The sequence below is a fragment of the Malus sylvestris genome, chromosome 2 (genome assembly GCF_916048215.2).
Source record: "Malus sylvestris chromosome 2, drMalSylv7.2, whole genome shotgun sequence".
Classification (NCBI taxonomy): domain Eukaryota; kingdom Viridiplantae; phylum Streptophyta; class Magnoliopsida; order Rosales; family Rosaceae; genus Malus; species Malus sylvestris.
Window position 1 is genome coordinate 35,290,979 of NC_062261.1, and position 24,198 is coordinate 35,315,176.

General features: G+C 38.2%; 2 protein-coding genes across 4 annotated transcripts in view; one reads left to right on the forward strand and one right to left on the reverse strand.

The window, feature by feature from the left end:
* LOC126610730 (ubiquitin carboxyl-terminal hydrolase 24-like) overlaps positions 1 to 14,661 on the reverse strand; it is a 41,993-nt gene extending 27,332 nt beyond the window's left edge. Inside the window, exons 1-7 of one of the 2 annotated variants that reach the window (XR_007618613.1) lie at positions 14,286 to 14,661; positions 13,131 to 13,790; positions 12,740 to 12,927; positions 12,374 to 12,621; positions 11,655 to 11,800; positions 11,272 to 11,448; positions 10,655 to 10,916 (exon numbers count right to left, since the gene is read on the reverse strand). Coding sequence is in view for 1 of the 2 variants with exons in the window: in XM_050278851.1 (XP_050134808.1) it covers positions 10,728 to 10,916; positions 11,272 to 11,448; positions 11,655 to 11,800; positions 12,374 to 12,621; positions 12,740 to 12,927; positions 13,131 to 13,790; positions 14,286 to 14,300 (1,623 nt within the window). In the remaining variant the exon portion in view is untranslated. Of the gene's footprint in view, positions 1 to 10,355; positions 10,917 to 11,271; positions 11,449 to 11,654; positions 11,801 to 12,373; positions 12,622 to 12,739; positions 12,928 to 13,130; positions 13,791 to 14,285 lie in introns of those variants that run through there. The other variant, XM_050278851.1, reaches the window with a different exon arrangement.
* Positions 14,662 to 18,253: 3,592 nt separating this feature from the next.
* Positions 18,254 to 24,176, forward strand: LOC126610740 (glycosyltransferase-like KOBITO 1). Of its 2 annotated transcripts, XM_050278872.1 has the most exons (12): positions 18,254 to 18,674; positions 19,655 to 19,804; positions 19,991 to 20,043; positions 20,640 to 20,748; positions 20,874 to 21,008; positions 21,154 to 21,198; positions 21,849 to 22,036; positions 22,122 to 22,263; positions 22,980 to 23,026; positions 23,209 to 23,296; positions 23,475 to 23,763; positions 23,855 to 24,176. In XM_050278872.1, the coding sequence occupies exons 1-11, from the start codon at positions 18,321 to 18,323 to the stop codon at positions 23,760 to 23,762; spliced, it is 1,599 nt and encodes a 532-aa protein (XP_050134829.1). In that variant the 5' UTR covers positions 18,254 to 18,320; the 3' UTR covers position 23,763; positions 23,855 to 24,176. The 2 variants fall into 2 exon arrangements, with proteins under 2 accessions (XP_050134829.1, XP_050134819.1); XM_050278862.1 differs by having other exon boundaries at positions 23,475 to 24,176.
* Positions 24,177 to 24,198: the final 22 nt, after the last annotated feature.

The window sequence follows — 24,198 nt, forward strand, 5'->3', positions numbered from 1 at the left end:
TCACATACTTGTATTATTGTCACTCACCCGAGCCTCGTAGTTTATCTGAATGCCTTATTTGCCAGTGTACTATTCCCATAATGTAGGCATTGACTTTACATGTGATAGGTCTAGGTAGATTACGAGAAACTGCTTGATATTTTGGTTCCGTTGAGTGGTCCGGAACCTGATGTTGTTGGATTCCGTTGAGTGGTCCAGAATCCTTGCTCTTGTACATTTCCGTAAAGTTATCTTAGAATCCTAAATTCGAGTGAATGGGAATTACCCACAAAAGATCTTGTGAATACAAATTAGAATTACCATGTTATTATTCATAATCCAAGTGGAGAATTATATAGAGTTCCTTGGGTAAATTCGTGAAATGTTTTGTTATCGCATTGTTTGATTAACGTAATTAAATGGTAAGATTGTGCTTTGATTCATGAATTGATTAATTGACTGGATTGTGGAATGACGTTGGATATGAGTGTTGTTATTATGATTATTTTAGTTGATCAATGTTTCTAGAAAATAATATTGTGCATTGTTAATTCTTTAATATGTTACACGCTATAAATGGTGATTTTATGTGGGAAACATGATGATTTATGTGATAGATGGAGTGGAAATGTTATTCGTCATGTGGGATATCATTGTTATTGTTATGATTAGACTTGTTGATAAATATGGCTAGAGAATATGATTGTGCTTCGTCGTTTGTTCTTTGAAATATTGCATGATATGCATTGTGGTATATTGTTGGAACATAACGATTTATGTGAGGAATGTTCGAGTGTAGTGAAGAAATGAACTATGAATGGCTTGATCCCTATTTAGGGTACGTAGGCAGTCTAACGAAGATGTTAGATGCAGCCATACAGTCTATGAAGAATTATTGCGTAGTTGGATCTTAAGTTATGTTTTACCTTTTCCCGGAGGCAGGGTATGTTAGAGATACGGGTTTTTAGTGACGTCACTATCGATCCTGGACGTATGTTGAGATCAGGGCGTGACAATCCCCATATTTTTAGAATAATTTTCCGATGTACCACTCGCCCTTACGCGTTGGCCACACGCAAGCACGTGCTTGGCACACTAACGGATTCCCTAACAGCGTTAGGGAATATTCCGTTAAAGTTACCTCACGTCGTTAGTATATTCCATCAAAGTTGACGGAATATTCTTCTTCCTTCTCCGGTGGTTCATCGGATTCTGGCGCAGATCGCCGATGCGTCACCAGTTTTTGGAAAATTTTAAAAACTTAATATCTCCCTCAAATCTCAACCAAAATTCACGAACTTTACATGGATTTGAAGCTCTCAACAAGGAGAACACAGTCTTACCTATCAAAAGTCCAAAATCCAATGGAAAATGGCCAGAAAAATCCTTGGAAAAACCAGCTAACCCTGCAATCCCACTATCGAGCTTATTCTGACGTCCAAACTTCTCCAAAACTAGTCTAACATGCTAGGGAAGTTGAGTAAGTACCTTACTAAGCCTCAAAACCAAGTGAATCACCCTCGATCACATCAAAGCTATTTTAGCTCATCGTCGGAGTTTCTGAATCCCAGGTTTTCGAAACCATCACACTTAACAAATGGTACCACAAGGTTGTAGAGCTTGAGAGGAGTATGATTATAGAAATCTCGAGTTTGATCTGTGAGGTTTTGATGGTGTTTGAAAGTTGCAGAACTCGGGAGGTACGGACAAGAGAAAGTTCGAGAAAGAAGGAGAGGGTGAGGGAGGTTTAGCGCGTGTGTATATGTGTGTGTGGTCACATATTGGCCACCTTAAAAAAAAAGTCTCAAGCCCTAATTGGGCTACAATGTTTAAGGTTCAAGCAATTGGATCCAACTAAAAGGAAACCAACCCAAATTCCACTTATTCATTTGTAACATTTTCGCTACAAACCCGATTCAGCCCTAATTCGCGCCAACACTCTCGTAACAACGCGTATGATTTAATTACGTTAGGGAGAAAAATAATTTAAAACTATATACATAAATCCACGTCACTAAGCCTCGAGGGCATTATGGTCACTTTACATAGTCAGGGATAAAATATATACAATAAATTGGGAAGGGACATTATATAAAGGTTTATGATCACCTCTCCAAAAAATCCTCTCTTTTCTGCACGTGAAGATAACCCAAATGTCTCTCTCTCTCTCTCTCTCTCTCTCTCTCTCTCTCTCTCTCTCTCTCTCTCTCTCTCGTTGATGAATCAATACAAGCCATGAATCCATAACTGAAACCCAACAATAAAAATCACTCTCTCACTCTCTCTCTCTCTCTCTCGTTGGTATATGAATCAATACAAGCCATGAATCTATACTTTAAAGGCCATCAATAAAAATCTCTTCGGTTGTAGCAATGGGCACGAAAATCTCATCGCCCCCACTAAATTTATTGTTCAACTATTATATCTCATCGATTTGCCACTGATTTCATTAATTCATGGCTAATCTCATTGATCATTGGCTAGACAAGTGGTTGTCAATCGAGTTCATAATAACAATGAGAGATCAAGAGGGGAGAGTGTTGTTGATTGAATTTACACAGAGAGAAGTGATGAAGGAAGGAGAAAGAAGGGAAAAAATGAAATCAGTTTATTTTCAATTTGGGTCTTGTTTTTGGAACGTGCAAGTTGATTTTTTGGGTTTTTTTTTGTTGGGTTAGAGGTTTGGGATGAAGAACGAAAGACAGATTGGTTTTCAACATGTTTTAATTGAAGCCCAAATCAGATAATGCATAAAAAAACAGAACCAGAAAACGAACACTGCATTGCAGTGTCTGAATCAAAATGTCAAAAAAAAAAAATAGAGTTAGGAAATGAACATTGCATTGTAATGTCTGAATCAAAATGTAAAATATATATAGAACTAGGATACTAACACTATATTTGACACACCCCGACCGGGATAGAGGCATGTTGGCCGTCACGTGAGGGTGACGTAGCCTTGTGCACAGTGCGGAAGCGATAAAGATAATAGTTATGAATAAATAAAAATAAAGCTACTAGAGTGCACTAATAAACGAAAAGTGTTAGGAGTAAGATACAAAAGTAAATACTCCTAATCAAAGCATAGCAAGTCTAGGTACAGTCCAATAGGACAAGTACTAATTATACAGTACCATAAGATGTCCTACAATTATTTGATTATGTCAGAACCGCCGAAGTCCTTAAGGCCACCAACAGCAAGCTTACCTAAAACCTGGAGGGGCGCAAAACAGAAAACGTGAGTGGGCAAAAACAAATGTTTTACAAAACCATTTCATTTATCAACATTTCTAACCCCTCACTGTAAAACATGTATAATTTTCCCAGAATTAGAATATAAGCATATACATAAATATATATGTAAATATATCAATTCAAATCATGCTTCACATAATCATATTCATATGTATACCATGCCAAGATATAACAGAGTAAGTAATTCAGGTGAGAATAACTTCATAGAAATATAACATATTAGCCGGAACTCCTGCATAAGTCTGTACGGCTGAATTCATAGCTCAATAGTCAATCTAGCTGGAGTCACTCTAATGACCTATACGGCACTATATTGCACAAAAGTCGGAACCAAATCAAAAGGTCTGTATGATAATACTGGGTGTAATATAATTATGCTCAACACTACACTCTCATAATAGTTGGGTGATAAATCGCTAGTCACCTTCGAGTCAGAACCATAGTAAAGGTCTGTACGACAAGATTGTGCACCTAAATTGGATCCGATATAAGCATATGGTGCGAGAGGTGACATTATAAACAGGCATGTGCCATATCTCTAGCTAAATCACAATCACCCTAGGTTCAGGTTTATAAACGCTATGCTTCACAATTAATCATAACTTTAAATCACATCACAATGCATAACTCATCTGAGCTTACCTATGCGTCCACAGCACCATAATTATATATATCATGCATCATATACCAATTCATATATGAATTATAAATTTATTTGCAAGGCATTCAAGGCATAATGTCATTTAAACGTATATTCTGGGAAAATATCAAGTATATAAATATATACTGAAAACCAAAAGCTCACTTACTGGTATGTCGAATGGTCGTAGCCCCTGAGTCGCCCTTGAACACGCTCGTCCTTAGGATAAATCTCACCTATATACGAATTAACTGAATAAACGTTATTTAAAGCAAATAGATAAAACTAGCTAATAACTTCTCATACAATGCTCAAATGGGGTGTTTGAATATACCAACGTGATCTACACAATCTCACGAACATCCCCATATTTTTTGCCGGCCAAGGCACGGCAACACGCACCGCCATGCATAGGGAACCCTAACGGAAACCCTAACTGCCGTTAGGAATATTTCGTTAAATAGTAACAGAATCCGTTAAAGTTAACTAATGCCGTTGGAATATTCCGTCAAAGTTGACGAAATATTCCGTCATCCCTAACCTCAAACCTCCGACAACCGTCGCCGTCGCCGGTGCCGAAAACTAGGAAATTTTTCTAAACCTTATATCTCCGTCGTTTTTCATCCAAATTCCATGAAACTTGAACCAAAATGAAGCTTAGGATGGATAGAACACAACCATACCTTTTAAAAGCTATAAAACCCACGGAATTCGCCGGAAAACTCCTCGATACGCCGGCCAAACCTGTAACTCGTCGAATCTCAACTTTCCGACGTTCAAATCACTTCATTTTTCTTCTCCGAGCTTCGTGAAGACAATCTAAAGTTTCCTATGCCTTTAAAAACTCCTAAAAACCTCACATTAATTAGTGCATGAACAATGCATGAAATTTTGAAGGTTTTAAGGTTTAAAAATGGTATATATGAACTCAGATACTTGCAAGGAGTTCGAATCTTACCTTCTTGACGTCGATCCGTGCACGAAATGATCGGTTTGACGTTTGTCCATACGTGAGGGAATGAGAGAGAACACGGGAGAGGAAGAGAGTAAGTGTGTGTGTGTGTGTGGCACACGTGGGTCACCCACCAAAACCAACAACCAAGTCCTTTTTAGTTCCAAATAATGACTTAAAGAATTAGTTCACTCCCAAACTTAAATCACACAATCACTCAACACGTCCGAGGGCAAAATAGTCATTTCACATTGCTAAAACTGAATCTTTCGGGACGGGTTGTGACAATATTGCATTGTTTGAATCCAAATTTAAATAAATAAATAAATAAATAAAAACCCCCAAGAAATAGCCACTGCATTGCAGTGTGTCTAAATCCAAATGTAAAAAATGAACCAGGAAACAAACGTTTCATTGAAGTGTCTGAATCCAAATGTAAAAATCAAGAGTCGCACGATAAGTGATGGAAAAAGCAAAACAAGGTCTGAATCCAAATGTGAAAAACAGAATCAGGAAACTGACACTGCATTGCAGTGTGTCTGAATCCAAATGTAAAAAATGAACCAGGAAACAAACGTTTCATTGCAGTGTCTGAATCCAAATGTAAAAATCAAGAGTCGCACGATGAGTGATGGAAAAAGCAGAACTAGGTCTGAATCCAAATGTGAAAAACAGAATCAAGAAACTGACACTGCATTGCAATGTTTGAATTCGTATTGACCTATTCCAAAATATAAAAATATGAGAAAGAGTTTGTCAGTTCAAGTGGGTGACAGCTTTAGTGGCAAATTTTGTAATTATTGCTTATTTTTAAATGCACTTAAGTATCATAATACATGATTGATCTATTTATAATTAACATAAATATTGTTGATCTATTGTCAATATTGTAACTTTTTATTGATTTTATACAAAATTACCCTACATTCTAATATATATTGCGTTTGGGTAAATCCTAAGTAGAGATATATTAGGAATCCTTCGGCATCTAGAAGATCTTTCTTTTAAACTTTTTTTTAGTACATCGATATTTTTACACTAAGGGGTGGGGGAGTTCAGCTAAGCCACAAAATGGGCAACCTAATTTGGTATCGAATTCACCATCCACGAGATTCGAACTTAAGACCTCTCACTTCCAAGTGAAGAGGAATACCACCAGACCGTAGTACTGAGTGACATCCTTCTTATTAAACTTTGCATTACTTGTAGAACTAGTTTCTCTCCTCCTCATTACTATAAATAAAAGCACAAAGACTGATGAATAAAACACAGAATTCCTCCAGCCTATTCTCCATCTCTCCCTCCCTCTACCGCACCTCTTAATTAAATATAGGTCACAACACGTTATCAACACACTCTTGACATTGCGCTAAAGATAATTTATTCGTCTTCAATCAGGGTAAATTGTTGTTTGACTCTATGAACTATTACCACATTTAAAATTGACCTCACGAATTAATTTTTTGAAAAATTAACCCATGAATCATTTGAAATTAGCCAATTAAGCCCTCATAGTTAAATTCAATCAATTTCATCCACATGTTGGTCACATGCCAGTATTCAACGACATTGCTGCTTTTCTAACAAAGAGAATGTTAGAGGTGAGAATACATGCCAAAACATTGAATGAAATGTTTGATTGCTTTCCGAAAAAGTAATTTCAGCCATCCAGATTACCTTTTTTCTTAATGCTTAATGGTCCAGCTTTTACTTGGCAGGGCACGAGAAACGGATCACTGGTGGAAGAACGTCTGGATAGGGGATTATGCAATCGGAATTGGCAAGATCTTTGGCCAAATACGACGGTAACTCACGGGACGGTTTTGGGATCGATCATTGCCCAATTATTATCCAAACCAAATCGGAAGTTAGGAGGGGCAGGAAATTGTTTCGGTTTGAGGCGTTTTAGGCTAAGGAAGTGGAGTGCAAAGAAGTGGTGAGGAAGAGTTGGGATTGTCGGGAAGAGGGGTGTGCCCAAGTGAGATGGCTAAAAAAGATTAATGACTTCCGTTCTCATCTTATCCGGTGGAGTCCAAATAAATTTAAGATGAGGGGCTGTCATATTGAATATATGTTGGATCAACTGGGGGAGTTACAAAAAAAATTGGGGAGCTCATAGAGAGGAAATTAAAGAGAAGTCTAGATGATTGATGCCCTTTGGGCGCAGGAAGAGAGTTTTTGGCAACAAAGATCTCGGGTAAAGTGGTTAAGGGATGGAGATGCTAACACCAAGTTCTTCCATCAGACCGCGTTTCAACGGCGCAGAAGGAACAAGGTGCTGAAAATAAGAAACACTAATGGTGACTAGGTGGAATACCCCAATCAGGTTAGAAGGCTGGTGGACGAGCATTTTATGAATACTTTCAGGTATGGGGGGATTCATAACTGGGGGACAACTCTTGACTGCTTAACCCCGACGGTGACAGAAGAGATAAATGATGTGCTTATGGCGCCAATCTTGGAAGAGAAGGTCAAAGATGCGGCTCTTAATATGGGTGGACTGAAAGCTCCAGGCCCTAATGGTTTTCAAGGGGTGTTTTATCATACGTTCTGGGAGAACATTGTGGGGGATGTAAATGGTCTTGTCCGATCTCTGATTCATGGGCAGGACAGTCCTAGCAAATTAAACTCCACCCACATTGTTTTGATTCCAAAGGTGCAGAATCCTGAGATGGTGTCGCAGTTCCGTCCCATAAGTCTATGCAACTATTCTTACAAGATTTTATCCAAAGTGTTGGTGAATCAATTAAAGCCTATCTTGACAGAAATTATATCCCCTATGCAGAATGCGTTTGTTGCGGGTAGACAGATACAAGACAATATTGGAATAGCCCATGAAGTGTTCCACTTTCTAAAAGTTCGGAAAGCAAAGCGCAGGTTCGAGGTTGGTATTAAGCTTGATATGCAAAAGGCTTATGATAGGGTGGAATGGGACTTCCTCGATGCAGTCATGGAAAGGATAGGCTTTGGGATTTTATGGAGGAAGCTTATTATGGGTTGTGTATCCTCAGTTAACTTTGCGGTCATTCTGAATAGACAACCTGGTGAGAAGTTTGCTCCTTCTCGTGGTCTTCGCCAGGGAGATCCCTTATCGCCATACTTATTTCTCCTGGTGGTTGAGGTTTTTTCCAGAATGATTCAGGGGGCTATTGAAAGGAGACGCCTGGAAGGGGTGAAGTTGAGTGTGTCTGGTCCGGTCATCTCACACATCTTTTTTGCAGATGACACGTTAATCTTCCTTAAGGCGGATAGGAAAAATTGTAATAACTTGGTTGACCTTCTAAAGGATTACTGCACTGCCTCTGGACAAGCAATTAATATGCAGAAATCTAGTGTTTTCTTCGAGACCAACATTCCTTCGACTTTGTCCGAAGAATTGAGAAACATCTTGGGAATGACTGTTGTGGAAAACCCGAGTACCTACTTGGGGGTGCCTGCTATTTGGGGTCGCTCGAAGAGACAAGGACTAGCTTATGTGAAGGGCTGGATCTTGGGGAAGTTACAAGGATGGAAGCAAAGCATGTTATCAAAAGCGGGAAAAGAAATGTTGATCAAGGATGTTGTTCAAGCCATTCCCGCATACCCAATGAATATCTTTAAGTTTCCTGCTATCCTTTGTAAGGAATTGGATGCTTTGATTGCTAAATTTTAGTGGGAGGATGCTGGTGGGAGACGGAAAACTCACTGAGTCTCTAGGGAAACTATGGGTTTACCAAAGTATTTGGGTGGCATAGGTTTCAGAAACTTCCAGGATTTCAATGATGTTTTCCTTACCGAACAGTGTTGGCGTTTGATTGTTGAACCTGACTCTTTGTGGGCTCAAGTGATGAAGGCACGTTATTTTGCCGAATTGCTCCTTTTTGGATGCTACCAAAGACGGCCGCGCTTCTTGGACTTGGACAAGCCTTCTGGTGGGAAGGGAATTGATTCAAAAGGGGGCTCATTGGCAGATTATGGGTGGGGAGGAGGTTCGTCTGTGGGTTGATAGATGGCTGCCCGCGTTACCATCGGGACATCCCTCTCCTTCGGGTGGTGTTTCAGTGACTAGGGGCACATGGGTAAGTTCTTTAATTTGCCTAATTTCCAAGACCTGGGACATTGATTTTCTCCTGCCCTTCCTGTCGACAAAGGATTGTGCGGCAATTAGAGATACCCCAATTGGGAACCCTCGGAAGAATGACTTATTGGTTTGGGCGACTAACAGAAATGGCAGCTATTCGGTCAGGTCGGGTTATTTATGGTTACAATTGCAATCCCTATCGTTGAGAGATCATCGTTCCCCCATCACTCGTTCTGTTCCGGAGATGCTGTGGAAGGGAATTTGGAGGGTCAAGGTGCCGGCTAAGGTTAGACTATTTCTTTGGAACTCTCTCCACAATGCTTTATCAACTATGGTTGTGCTGTTTAGAATACGTTCTTCTCCAACCCCTATATGCCCAATCTATCTTTGTCAAAAGGAAACTATTGAGCATCTTTTTCTTCTCTGCCTATGGGTCAATTCAATTTGGTCTGGTGGGGCTCTTAAGTTCAATATCCATCTTGGGAGCTTCTCTAGCTGGGTTGTTTGGCTGCATTCTGTCTTCACTACTAATTTGGGGTCTTTGGCGAATAAAGAGTGGGTTCAGACTTATGTGGCTTTCACGTGTTGGCATATATGGAAGTCCCGTTGTGACTTTGTCTTTAACCAGGTCCCTATCATTCCTTCTAAGGTAATTTTGGGTATCAGTATTTTTGTTGCTGAGTTCTTTAATGCTAGGTTGGTACCTGAGAACTCGAGGACGGTGGAACTTGGTCGGGTCAAGCAGGCTTGCAGGTGGACCCCCCTGTCTCCCCTTTTGTTAAAGTGAATGTGGATGCTAGCTGGTCTAGGTTGAATAATTCTGGGTTTGCTGCAGTGGTGGCTAGGGATGCAAGGGGGAATTCATTGCTGCAGCGAGGTATCACATTTCTGCGTCTTGTGTTGCGATGGCCGAGGCTTTGGCTCTGCTCTGTGGTTGTGAGTTAGCGGTCTCCCTAAATTTTAGCTCAGTCATTTTTTAATCTGATTCTCTAGAATCTATTTCATGTCTTTCGAAGTCTCTTCAAAATGGCAATTGGGAGGCTCTCTATCTTGGCAAATGCTTGGGATTTGGGTGAAACTTTCCAGAATTGTCGCTGGTCTTGGGTCCCAAGATCGGCCAATATGGCGACGGATTCTCTTGCGTCGTTTTGTAATTTGGAGATGCGTAATGTTGTTTGGGTCAATCGACCCCCATCTTCGTTGATTTTTGTCTTGAACAATGATGGTTTACCTTGTCCTCATTAGTTTCTTCCTATGGCAGCGTAGACTGTAGAGGGCAACTCCCTCGCTTTGCTGCTGCGTCCTCATTGTTGTACCCTTCTGCACTGTCTTAGTGGTTTGTTTGTGTTTGCCTTTGTGCTGGCTTTCGGTGTTTGCTTTGGCCTCTTGGCCCTGGAATGGATTTCTCAGTTTGCCCAAAAAAAAAAAACGTTTAAGGGCCTGTTTAGGAATGCTTATGCACTAAGTACTAAACATTGTTAAGCAGCATTCACTTGATATAATTGATAATTAATATCAAAACATTCACTTGATATAATGAGGGGCAGCGGCCTCTCTATCTCTCTCTCTCTCTCTCTCTCTCTCTCTATGAATATATATTACATCACAACAAAAACTGAAAACTGCTGCAATCAGACAAGTTCAAAGAATTATTACAGCCATTTTCACTTGCATTGGTGATCGGATGGGAAGTTGACCTAAGTTTAAAACATCGACCCCTCGGCAAGAGAAGTGGTGACACCTCATAAACTAAGTACTCCAGGGTTACCTTATTCCACAATTGCTTGTAAGCGAAGACATAAGCCTGGTCATGCAGTATTTTACTTGTTCCAGCTGTCGTTTTACACTTGTTTGTAGATGAGGACATATGCCTGGTTATGCAATACTTTACCAGTCCCAATTGCCGTGACCGAAGCATCATCAAAGCGTAGCCACTGACCATTGGAATAGAGAGCATCAGTTGTATAATGCCCCTTTGACGGCTCTCTCCCGTGATGAGTTATTGTAGCAACGAGTTTGTATTTTCGACCCTACATAAACAAAGCACAAGACAAAAAATAAGCACCATAAGTAATATTTGAAATCTGGCTACTACATTGCAAACCGCAATTGAAAACACCAAGACTTGCTACAACTAGGCCATACGGAAAATTCAGTATTTCTTATCTTCTTTTCCTCGGGTGAGGTTTAGAGTTATCATAATGTTTAGTTGTTTACAGATGTGACTGATTTCTGAAGCCCCAACTCCGATCATAAAATGCCAGAAGGTGAAGTAAAGAATACACACACTATGACAGCTACGCACAGGTCGTTCATCAAGAAGAACTAAGGGTCACAGATAGAAGTTTACAAAAAAAAGTTTGATTAGATATAATAGAGCATCACCTCAGTATTTGGAGAAACAAGCAATTCACGGCCCAACACCAATTCAAGTGGAAAATTCACAGGCTTATGCAGCTTAGTGCTTCCTTGACTTCCATAACCAAAACGCATCAAGTGCAATATCATTATCTTTGAAAGTGTCTTTATCTTTATGGATTTGCTCGCAGTCACAATACCGGCCTGAAAAGCATTAATATACACCAAAGTCAAAACAAAACTTTAACTGTATGAAACCAAAGTATGTTCAAAGTTAATACTTAATACTGATACAAAGCCTAGGCTGGGGCACTTATATAGCATCTCAGTTGCATTACCTTTAAATTCAAACAATTTTACGCTGGGTAGAAGTATACATCAGAAATTAAAATATGGAAATGAGAGCATACCTTCCCAGCTGCTGATGTTCGATACCCCTCAAGAGTTTCTGGTGCAGAATACAACTTAAGTGCATCTTCAATGGTACGAACAGCATCAGGGTAAATATCAAGGTGGAGCAATAAATATGGCTGAACAGTAGCAGAAGCTTTATTTCCTGCTCAACAAAAACCAAATGAACACATAAACTCCAGATAGAATCAACAGTGAGTGGCAAAAAACTACAGAGCGAACCAAAATACAATTAATTCAACTCAGCTAGCAAATCTTATGCTGACCGCTGATCTCAGAAACATTTTAAACTACATTTCCAATAATGAATTCCATTACACTCGTACACATCATCTAGACTGCCAAATACTGCATCTAACTTTTTAACTACAGAAAGAACCATGAATTCCTGCTAAAACTCATCCATCTTAAATAAATAAATCTTAAGCTTCAGTTCATAAGCACATAGGAAATATGGTTAAAAATCTTGAGAATCAGAAAGACATACTGTTCAAGCTGTATTTAAGTTTAAATTTTCAAACAATAAAAATATGTTAATCAACTGTAATTGTTTACCTATTTGAATTATGAAGAAAAATTTTAGGACTCTTAGCCTCAGAATGCAAGTGTGAACGGAAAGAATTCTATAACACAAAGATATATCTATTATCTGACAAAGCTTCCAGCAAAGCTTTATAAACTTAAAACGGTGATAATAATAATAACGCAATCGCCACACCTCTTGCCTTCACCACACTTCTCAATTGTCCTCCAAAAATATCACTCAATTCTGAAGGAACAAAACTCTGTGTCCTGGTTACTGCAGATGTATTCTTCGGGCCAACTGTTTCCCATTCATCATCTTCTGGTGAAGATATAAGAGATGATTTGCGCCCGTTAATGCTTGGGGATTGTCCTTCAAGCTTAAGTAATTCATCATGCATCTGATCCATGATAAAGCTAAGGAACTCCTGAGCATCCTCTTGTCTGAAAAACACCAACAGTTTCAAAAGGAAACTTAAAACAAATCAAAAGTGGAATATATACATAATGGACACAGAAACATATGCCAGGCAGAAAATATTGACCAAGATCAGACACAAACCTTGGCCTGCCAGAGATGCTAGGCAGAACATCTGGAGTGAAATTTTTAAGAACGCCTTCAAACATGGCAGGGCTAAAAGGCCTACCAGTCTCGAGAACACTTACATCTCTGTCCTTCGAACTTGAACCACTAGGCATGTCAAATTCAGACACGAACTCTGCAAATGCACTCAATGTCGGATAGCCAACCTAACAAACTCAAGTTTAAATGTCCAACATATCAGTCAAAGTGATAAGCCAGAAAGGGAACAAGGGTTAGGCAAGGTAGCTACTCATTTCTGAGATCCGTATTATTCAGTGCACATAAATTTTGTCAGTGTTATAGAAATTCTCCTCAAACCAAAAACGCAAATAATTGAACAAACAGATCATCTAAAAAATGAGGAAGGAACCTTAGGTACTTCAAGAGTTCTCAATTCCTGCAGAAGCTGAACAAAAGGAGAGCAGGATAGAAGAGCCTGCAGGGTTGCATTTAGAAAGCACAGATTTCCTGAATTGATTAGACCACGAGGCAATAAGCTTTTAGAAACTGTAACAGGCGCATTTGAAGTCTTCTGTAGTTCCCCCTTAATCTTAGAAACAGACAAGTCATCAACACTGCCATTCTGCTCTCTATTCTGCAATTCCAGACTTGAAAATTGATTGGAGAGACCACCTTCCTCCTTGGATAAAGGCAAAGAAGTTAAGTTAACATTATCAGTTGTCACCTCTTTAACACCATTACTATGGGCAGAACAATTAACATAATTATCGGTACATCCATTCTCTGCCGGAGTTGCTGACGATGCAGGTAAATTACCATCTACTGCTTTTACAGCCTTAACTTCATCCTGCTTAAGTGAACTTAACGGCTGAAGTTTGGTGGGCGCCTTCAAAGAACTTTTCTGTCCGCTTGATTCGCCATTAAATTGAACCGAAGATTTTGCAGAAACAAAATTTATAGACCCAAACTGCAATACATTCTTCTCCACAGGCTTCTCAGCCTTGACAGGTGATTGCTTTACCAGCAACGACCTGGTCTCGTCTTCAGAGAATGACCCAAACACTAGTAACTGCAAACAAGGAATAACAAAATTCAGCAGGTTTTAGAGCATATGAAAGAGTAAATCGTATTCAAAATCACATTTTAACCTAGCAGTAAATCAGTACAACCTCTCGGGCTACCAGATGCTAACACAGAAATGATCAAAACAACTTTACTTCTGCATTATTACTCAAAACCAAACTCAGAGTCCAGTGAGATACAACAGCTTTTTTCGAAACGGAGTCGCCATTGCCATCACAATAAATTCTCAAAATTCATATGCATTTCATTATTACACTTAGGTAAAAAAACACCCAAAAAGTTCACATTCATGAACAAACTAACCATACCAATAAAAGTTCCATCAAAGCATGAAGTAATTCACAGCTACAATACCCAAATTTTCGATCTGCCTAACTACTAAACTTCACAAAACCAGTAAAAAGTCATCGAAATTATCCACCTCGAACGAAAATCACAACGAAAATACAAACTTGCCAAATGTGAAAGAGAGAAAACCCACCTTAGAATCACTCATTTCGTGCGCAGAACCGAATTGGAAACCCCAGAAACGCCCAAAGAAAAGCAGGAAATTTGTGTACGAGAAGATTGAGAGCGAGGAACAAGTATGCCGAAAACGTCAGAACCGGAACCAAGAATTAGGGTTTTGTGAGGCCCTGAACGAGCAGAGGAGAAGAGAAGGACGTCGACTGAAGACATGAAATGAGAGGGAAATGGAGATTGGTGAAGGGAGAGAGCATTTAACGAAGAAACCCTCTTCAAGAACCTGCTCAACAAACCCTAACATCGACTGCAGAGAGGAAGGGATAGAGAGAGATGCTTGGGTTTAGAGGAGGAATTGGAGCGTTGTTTGTTTTGCTGTGAAACTTAGCAAAGGATTTATTATTTAAAAAAAAGTTATCATTATTTATATTATGATATTTAGTGTATCTAATTATATTTTTGTTATTTTGAAAATTGTCTCCAGAACTTGTTGGGCGGCGGCAGGCTGCCTATTTCCGCTTGTGCCTGATTTTATGAGAAACATTTTTATTGATGAGGCCTTTTGTTAGAAGGGAAATCAAGATTTTCACACACCGTTTTTAGTTTTTACATATCTTATTCATTTTTGTTTATTTATTTTTGTTGTTTTATTTAATTTAATGACTATAAATTAATAAGGGCATGTAAGAGAAGGTGTCACATCCCGACCTGGGTTTCACCACATCCCATATTGTCCATTTTGGGCCATGATCACACCCTCATGGTTTTGTTTCTGAGAAAACATGCTAGCAGAACTTCCCAGTGGGTCACCCATCTTGGGAATGTTTTAGCCTCTTTCTCACTTAACTTCGGAGTTCCTACGAAACCCGAAACCAGTGAGCTCCCAAATGGCCTTGTGCTAAAGGAGGTGAGCATGTACATATAAGGCACATCACCCCCCTCTCCGTTGGTCGATGTGGGATGTTACAATACACCCTCCTTAAGGGCCCGACGTCCTCGTCGACACACTCGCACCACACAGCAGAGTGGCTTTGATACCAAATTGTCATATTCCGACCCAAGTTCCACCACATCCCTGATTCGACTCCGTCGTAGCACGATATTGTTTGCTTTGGGCCCTGACCACGCCCTCATGGTTTTATTTTTGGGAACTCACTCGAGCAGAACTTTCTAGCGGGTCACCCATCCTGAGAATGCTCCGGCCCCTTTCTCGCTTAACTTCGGAGTTCCTACGGAACCCGAATCCAGTGAGCTCCCAAAATGTCTGGTGCTAAAGAAGGTGAGCATGTACATATAAGGCACATCACATTCTCTCCGTTGGTCAATGTGGGGTGTTACAGAAGGATAAGAGTGTGTATAAATGACACACCCCAACCCGGAATGTCCACCTGGACTCCGAATCGAGCTGTGTTGATCGACACCAAGAGAGTGACGAAGCCATAAAGTGTAGTGATGTGAAAAATGTGAATAAATTTAAACTTAAAAGTGCCTAAATATAAGAATGCGTTTGTGAGCGGAAACGAACTCATTTTACATATGATGTCAGAGCAAAAGTAAAATACAGTAAAGTAGGATGAAAATTATACTATCGAAGGTAATCTCCAATGCCAATATTTGCCAAAAATCCTCGTCGACATAAAAGCACAACACTAAAACATGGAGTGACGAAAAACAAGGGTAGGTGGGCCTAAAAATAAAGCTTTGTTAAAAAAACCTTTTCGAAAACATAATAACCTCTTACCGTAAAACAAGTATAGTTTCTAAAATATACATACTACATATAGTAAGAAAATACTTACTGTAGCCTACAATATCTCAAGAATTCAGTATGGCATAATATTTCATAAGTAGACACATGACATCCGTAATCACACAATCTTGCATAAGCAAACATATCATATCGAGTGCTCATCGACACATGCTAACACACGAGTTCATGCAGAGATATTCTGACATACACAGGACTGGGTGTAACAATGATATACGATATAGTACTACAATTACGTGAAGACTGGTGCTACGCGCAGTACATACAAGTCCTAATTGCCTATAGCAATCTAGGACAGGACTGACACCTACAATGGATTCAAAGTGAGTATACGGCGAAATGTGCACATACAGGTGAAATACTGGCCCTGGCCCGGGCGAGTAATAACACCAGTACAGCAAACGATGAACAGATAACATAAATATAGTCATGCCATAGTGATTCAATAATTCTAGTCAACATAACCTTCATCATACTCGTAAATTTAATTAAGGCATCCCATAATAGTATGCATACCAGTGCATCCCACATGATTAAGAATAATTTCGTAAATTCCGTCATTTTGCTAATTCTTATAAACATTAGTTTGATCTAGGTATGCGTAGGAAATTCTTTTTCAATGTATAAATGGAAACTAAATAAATATATACTATTTAAAAGCAAAAACCCACTCATAGTTACTTACAATGTCACATCCATTTAAGTTAGAAAGCTGGACTCTCCGATGGTAATTGCACTTAAGCATAATATTGGGACCCATTAGTAAACTCCATTAAGACAATTAAATTTGGGAAAACAGAGTGCAGTTTTGGAATCAGGGCATCGAAATACGCTAAGGAGCGTTTCGAGCAATTTTCATCAAATCACTCTTTTAAATTTTATAAAATCATAAAATTAGGGATGAGTTGTCACAATATATCACATCCCCTGTTAGAATTTTTTTTAGTAAACATGTTGAAATTTATACTACTTATTGAGGGTTTGTTTGATAATTGCTTAATTTTCACTTTTAAAAAAAAAACTAAATATCTTTTGAAAAACTGAATTGTTATTAGCATTTCAAAAATCTCATTTTTCACTCTTGTATTTTTTTTTTTTATAAATATAGAAAGTTTGGAATGCCAAACGTGAATTTTGAAGTATCAATAACAATTCTCTTGAAAAATATTTTTAATATTTAATTTAAAAATAAAAATAAAAATATAAAATGCAAGCTACTTTTTTTTTAATTTTGAATTTGAATTTTAACTTTTTCAATTGGACTTTTCTTTGTATATGTGTTTTTTAATTTTATTTTATAAACTGAATTGTTATTGACATTTTAAAAATCTCATTTCTCACCCTTGTATTGTTTTTTAATAAATATAGAAAGTTTGGAATGACAAATGCGAATTTTGAAGTGTCAATAACAATTCTCTTGAAAAATATTTTTAATTTTTAATTTAAAAAAAATGCAAGCTACTTTTTTTTTTTTTTGAATTTCAATTTTAACTTTTTCAATTGGACTTTTCTTTGTATATGTGTTTTTTATATTTTATTTTATAAGAGTTTTTATGTTGTTTATGCGTATGGAAAGTCCCAATAAATTTGTTAATTCAAGTAATGTTGGTGAGCTTTTCAAAGTACTTGCAAACTTCCATTCATCGTTGAGTCCAAACAACAATTATTGAAGACAATGCCGCTTATGAATCTTTTGGTAAGTGTTTATGTGTGATTAAAAGCAAGGTATGAAAAAGTAATCAATAAATCAAAAATTTTAAAATAAAAAGTAAAATGCAAAAGAGCATTGGACACTTAGCAAGGAGCATTGCACACATAGCATATAGCAAGATGCTAATTTAGAATACAAATGTAAATTAAATCTAATATCATGAAGTGTCTATATATTTGATAACAATTAATTGATTAAATGATTTTTATTTTAATTGAATTATACAAATATGTTTTTTTATATAGTAATTTATAATATGACAGATTGCGATCATAAACACAAAATTTTCTAAAACGACTTAGAAAACACCTCTCAAGTAAAAGGAATACCACGAATTGCACAAGAGGACTACAGTAAGAGTAGTGCTATCCATACATTTATTTTTATATTTCACACATACCTTTCAATTTCTAATCGTTGAATTTTTAAATGAGTTAGAAAAAATAGATAAAAATTAATAAAAATGCTTAAAAGGTAAAAAACAGGTACGTAAATAACATTACCCTTCAGTAAAGCTTGGAACGGACAGAGTAAAGAAAGACCATCCCCGACCCTCACAACTGACATAAACGACCATGACCAACCACCACCACCACCTACATGCCCCCCTCCGCTCAGCGCCAGCATCCTCCTCCTCCTCCCCTCAAACCTTCACATCGAAGCTCCTCCTCCTCCTCACTCTCCTCCCGCTCTCTCTTGCTGCCTTAGCTTTCATCCTGCAATGGCGTGGCGGCATTCCCGACCCCACCACTCGCTGGTCTCCTCCCGGTTCCCACCACCTCTTCCCTGGCATGGACGCCTCTCCTCTTTCCTCCGCCGTCGTCCACTCCTCGTCCTCCGATTGCCTCAATCTTGGCCGTTCAGCATCGCCTTCGATTCCCTACTATCAGAATTGGAAGTTTGATTCTGTATCCAATTTACGACCAAAGGTATGATTTTTTTTCTTGCTTTCATGGATTTAAGGTTGATCTGGTTCTGGGTTGTGCTTGTTGTAGATTTGGGTTTAGTGGGTTTTTACTGCTGTATTTGAAAATTTGAAATTTCTCAGTGGTCGTGTGGATCTGTATCTGGATTTCCCATTTGTGGATTGAAGTTTATGGCTTTGAGGCTGTTTATACATGTACTGTGCACTCCATATCAAATGCTGTGCATTTTTGCTTACAAATCTGTAACGAATCTCGAAATTTAGTTAAACTCGTCTATAGGGAATTAATGGTGTGGTGAGCAAAAATGCCGTCTCATTGATCTGTGTAATGTGAACCAACTTCATCCTGCTTCTGGCAATATCCAACCTTGCTTTCCTAATAGACTTGTTAATGCAATACACTATGCAATATGCTTTATACTTGGGAAGGAGCAATCTTCTGCTACGAATTATAAGTATTAAACCCATGGAATCCCTGCTCTAGATCAAACATTGACAATGGCAACTCAAGTGATTCTGCACAGCTACATGAGTGTTATGTATGGTCTAGTGTTTATGCATGAGGGGCTTGGTTGTCCAATAGATAAACATAATACGATTGTTTCATTAACGACCTGTGATTGCAGTGAGAAAATATGATAACACCACCATTTACTTATCAGACTTTATCACACCAGTATTCAGAGTAATTTGCTGGGTAGTGGAACTTGATTGTGTGAGCTACATATCATTTAAATCTTCCTGTTCTAATTGTGTTATATTTTGAGAAATATCCCCCTTCCAATCCTTTTTAACAAGTGTGATGCTCTGCATATAATGCGAGGTCCGGTTTCATCGTTTATAGAAAAAAAAATTATGTAAGTCAACTGTTTGGTTGATCGGTGATAGCTTGTTAGGTAATGAGTGCTGCATACTAATATCAGGACAACATGCATTTTGGTGGAATGAATTTTTCATTTCTTATTAAGTAAGAGTTTTGTGCAGATATGTATTACTACAAGTACGTCAGCTGGTTTAGAACAGATTTTGCCCTGGATGTTTTATCACAAGGTTATTGGAGTGACTACCTTTTTCCTATTTGTGGAAGGAAAGGCTGCATCTCCTGAAGTATCAAAAGTTCTGGAGTCTATTCCTGTAAGTTAAATAATACATAACTCTGATTGTCTAAGTTCTGTTCAGTTGCCTTCTTCTCCCCTTTATTTTTCTTTCTGTGGTTTTTTTCTTTTGTTTATTTTATTTTTTAATTTTTTTGCAAATGCATTTTTACAATGCTTAATAGGGTGAAAATTGTCGAGCATAACTTTTGTGGTACTTTGTCAGGGAGTAAAGGTGATATACAGAACTAAAGAGCTTGAGGAACAACAAGCTAAAAGGTGAGTTGATTCTGCCGCTGACACTCGGTGCATGTCTTGTGCTTAATACAAATATAATCTTCTAGTATTTTTAAGACTTAATACTCCTGGATATTTTGATTAACATAATCAACATCTCTAAATGCTTGAACGTCTTCTATTTGTTTATCCTTTTTCAGTAGACTGGTAGATACACACAGAGACACACACATTTATATACACACACAATCCGGCTTTGGGATGGTAACCACAATGTGGTACCTGGATGATTCAAATGACCCCTCTGGCCATTCCATTTTCACAGTAAAAAAGAGCAAAAACAGTTGTTTAGGGCTTAGGTTTTAACTCCTGATTTCAGGGATACTAAGTTTGTGAAGGGGAGTTAAAATTTAAAGCCTAAGCCCTGAAATCGACTCCACACAAAATTAATAAACCTTGTAGGGAAATGGATTGTAAACTAGACTAAATAAAAGAAACACAACGTTAGTGTGCTGTTTGAACAGCAAGCACAGCTGTCCAAATGGCGGTTGTGCGGTTGTCCGCTTCTAAAATAATTCTACATACATTTTCGCTCAAATCACTTGTATTTTATGTTTCTTGTTTTTTGGTGCGATCAGCCGGATTTGGAATGAGACTTGGCTGTCCAGTTTCTTTTACAAACCTTGCAATTATGAGCTATTTGTGAAGCAATCTCTCAATATGGAGATAGCTATAGTCTTGGCAAGGGTACGGAAGATTCTTCTCATCTTAATGGTGCCTCTGTTGTTATTTTTACCTTATGGTGATAGGTTTTCTTAATTTATTAATCTTTTTTGTTGCTTGGGACTTTCTGTTGCATGTAAAAATACTAGAATGCTGGAATGGACTGGATAATTCATCTTGACACGGATGAGTTACTGCACCCAGCTGGGGCCAAGGAGTATTCTTTGAGGCAGTTGCTGCTTGATGTGCCTGGGAATGTGGATATGGTTATTTTCCCGAATTATGTATGTCAAATATTTAGTTACTTTTAAGTTGTGTACATGTAAACATGATTAAGCATGCTAGTCTTGTTACTTTTTAGTATTGGCACCCGTTTCAGCCCTGATGCATGTTATTCGGTGATTTAACTAACTTGTTTGTATTGTGTAGGAGAGCAGTATTGAACGGGATGATATTAAGGAACCATTTACTGAGGTAAATTTCCTCTGTTGTCCATCATTATTGCTTCTTAATTGCTTCAATAAATTTCATTAGATCTCTAAAGTTCAAGAATTACGAGATTGATATTTGCTATTCTATATGGGCAGTCAGCTTGGTAAGGTCTTTAACGTGCATACCATAATGAGTTTGTAACCTTATCCATACTTTTAGATTTAACATGCTGGGAAGCAGCAGTATATTGTTGCCCTGTTGAACTATCAAGGATATGGTTGTTAGACAGTGACAAGCATATATCCCGGATTAATGGATTCGATTAAACATGTTATTCTAAACTTTTACCAAGATCTGCCTCTTTTCAAATCTAGACATAAAGCTAGGAAGTTAATGTGTTAGTTCGAATAAGGGCATATTGTTTAAAGGCAAGTACATAGGTGTGGGATTAGAGTAAGTAATATTTATGATACAGATGGTGCTGCATTACGATATGGTAGTTGCGAGCAATCGGGTCGTAGACAAGGTCCTTCTGACTAGTTTGTACTTCCAGAATGAGAAATAGTACCTTAAATAAATGAATCCCAGTTGATTCTAGGAAATGCTTCACTTCATCTTCATCTTAATTTTTACATTTTAATTAGCATGCATGTACTTTGTCTTATGCTTTGCTCTTGCATCTATGCAATCAGGTTTCCATGTTCAAGAGGAATTATGACCATGTACCAAAAGACACATACTTTGGCATGTATAAAGAGTCAGTTCATGGTAACCCAAACTACTTTTTGACTTATGGAAATGGGAAATCAGCTGCTCGAGTCCAAGATCATCTTCGTCCTAATGGTGCACACAGATGGCACAATTATATGAAAACTCCGAAGTACAGTAATTTTATATTGGAATGAGCAGTGTTTTTGGTTCAACTTATTGCTCATAGTAATCATATATATCCTAATTCCTTTTAGCGAGGTCAAATTTGAAGAGGCTGCTGTTCTGCACTACACATATGCCAGATTTTCAGACTTAACATCTAGGCGTGATCGGTGTCGCTGCAAGCCTACAAAGGAAGATGTCAAAAGATGCTTTATGTTGGATTTTGACAGAGCTGTGAGTTCAATTCTTTCTTTAGTTCTTTCTAAACTCTTTAACTACCGGAACAAGATCATCGAGCACATAATGTGATCAGTTAACTTCGTAAAGCTACCTAGTTGGTCCATGCCGAAAAAAGTTTTATAATTTGACTGTAAGGTGCTGAAGCTTTAAAGGGCCCAATATAGAAACTAAAGATACTTGTACAACTGGTGTGGAAGAAATTCCTGATGAGAAGGGTAATGTTGGAATAAGAAGAGATGATATTGCAAATGAATTGCAATCTACTAGGTTTGAAAAAGTTGTCAGTTTAAAAAGGTTTTGCTATTTCATTCAAAGCATTCATGGGGACTATTTTGATATATTCGGATTCAGTAGCGACTGCCATGCATAGTTGTTGGTAGAAATAGAATTCTTGAAAATTTAAATATATATCTATCGGTCTATTGGTAATTTGGTAGGGGTTACTCGGAAATCTAAATGGGAATTAGTTTTGTTGTTTTCCAACTCCAAGTGTAAACTTAAGGTGCTGCATATCTGGCAAAGTGGTTTTCTAACCCCATTTTGCAGATTTGGCTAATATTCTACGAAATTTATAATAGAACAGTGGAATTGTCTTTTCCCTTACATTTCCCCTTTCTTCTGGTGTAATAGCTGTCAGCTCTTGAACTTGTTTTTTCATTGCATCTCTTCTCGCTAACTCTTTCATACACTGACAACATTTAGCATTGCAGGCATTCATAATTGCGTCAACCGCAACTAAGGAGGAAATGCAGAAATGGTGAGGTTTTCTTTACAAGTTATTACATTTATCTCGATCCTCCTTAACTGTAGAATTTGAAACATGATGATTCAAATGCTGTACATTAATGAGAGAACCTTGGGAATTAACTTTGTTTCTCTTTCTTTTTCCCTTTTCAATCCTTTATTGTGAATTAAGTTTGCGCTTGGCTTTTGTTCTAGGTACCATGAACACATTGTATGGGATGACAAAGAAGTAAAACTAAAACTTTTGAGAAAAGGCATTTTGACTCGGATATATGCTCCCATGGTAAGCTGATCAACTCATTTAAATAATGTATTTAGTAAATGATTTTCATGAAAGTATTGACAACCTCAAAACCTAGAGTTAATTACATTTCTACTTCCACCCGGTCAACAGATACTTTCTCCCGATCTGGATTAAACTCATTCTGTAGCATTTAACCCATCACTTATTGTCATTTCAGGCCATAATACAAGGACTAAGGGAGTCGGGAGTCTTCAGCTCAGTTATTGCGTCTGCCCCAACAACTCTCTCAAAAGAAAAGTTTTTGTTGACAATTGATAGTAGTAACTCCTCAAGAGCTGCTACCTCCGAATCCCTCCCGTCGTCGAGGAAGATTGGTAGAAGCAGAGAGAGTAAGGCTACCGCCAGGAAGGCATTGGATATCGAAGCTGCTGAATTTCAAGAAGTGGCTGTTCCACCGTTGTCCCCCCCAGCAATGGACGATAATCAAGCCAGTGTGGAAGTGTAAAGTAAGGTCTCGTTTCCAAGATTGGCTCAGCTGTTCCTTCTTCTTAGTGTGACCTAGTTAATATATATTCATATACCATGAGTGTAATCTAGACATGGAGTATTTGGAGCTAACGGAAGACTTAGCGCAAGACCGAGCGCAGTAGCGTGCAAAGATTCATACAACCGACTCCACTTAGTGAGATAAGGCTTTGCTGCTGCTGCTGCTGCTGTTGTTTGAGTGGAATCTATTCTTTTCAATTTTGTACAGTCAAAGTAACATTTAATTGAGAATTTGAGATTCACATGTGATGTCATATGTGTAAGCTGGTAGACAAAACCTTGACCTGCTGTAGCCGCAGGTTTGTCACAACTACAGATATTTCATGTAGACATTGAAATTCTCTACGAGGATTTGGTTCCCAATTCATTCCAACTCATAATATTTTTCAGTTTTT

Excerpts from the sequence above, each read along its gene's own strand:
- LOC126610740 (XM_050278862.1), top strand. The coding sequence starts at position 18,321 with ATGACCAACCACCACCACCACCTACATGCCCCCCTCCGCTCAGCGCCA. Across the intron at positions 21,009-21,153 it reads TGGTTATTTTCCCGAATTAT|GAGAGCAGTATTGAACGGGA; the intron begins GTATGTCAAATA and ends TGTATTGTGTAG. Across the intron at positions 22,264-22,979 it reads TGTTGGATTTTGACAGAGCT|GCATTCATAATTGCGTCAAC; the intron begins GTGAGTTCAATT and ends TTAGCATTGCAG.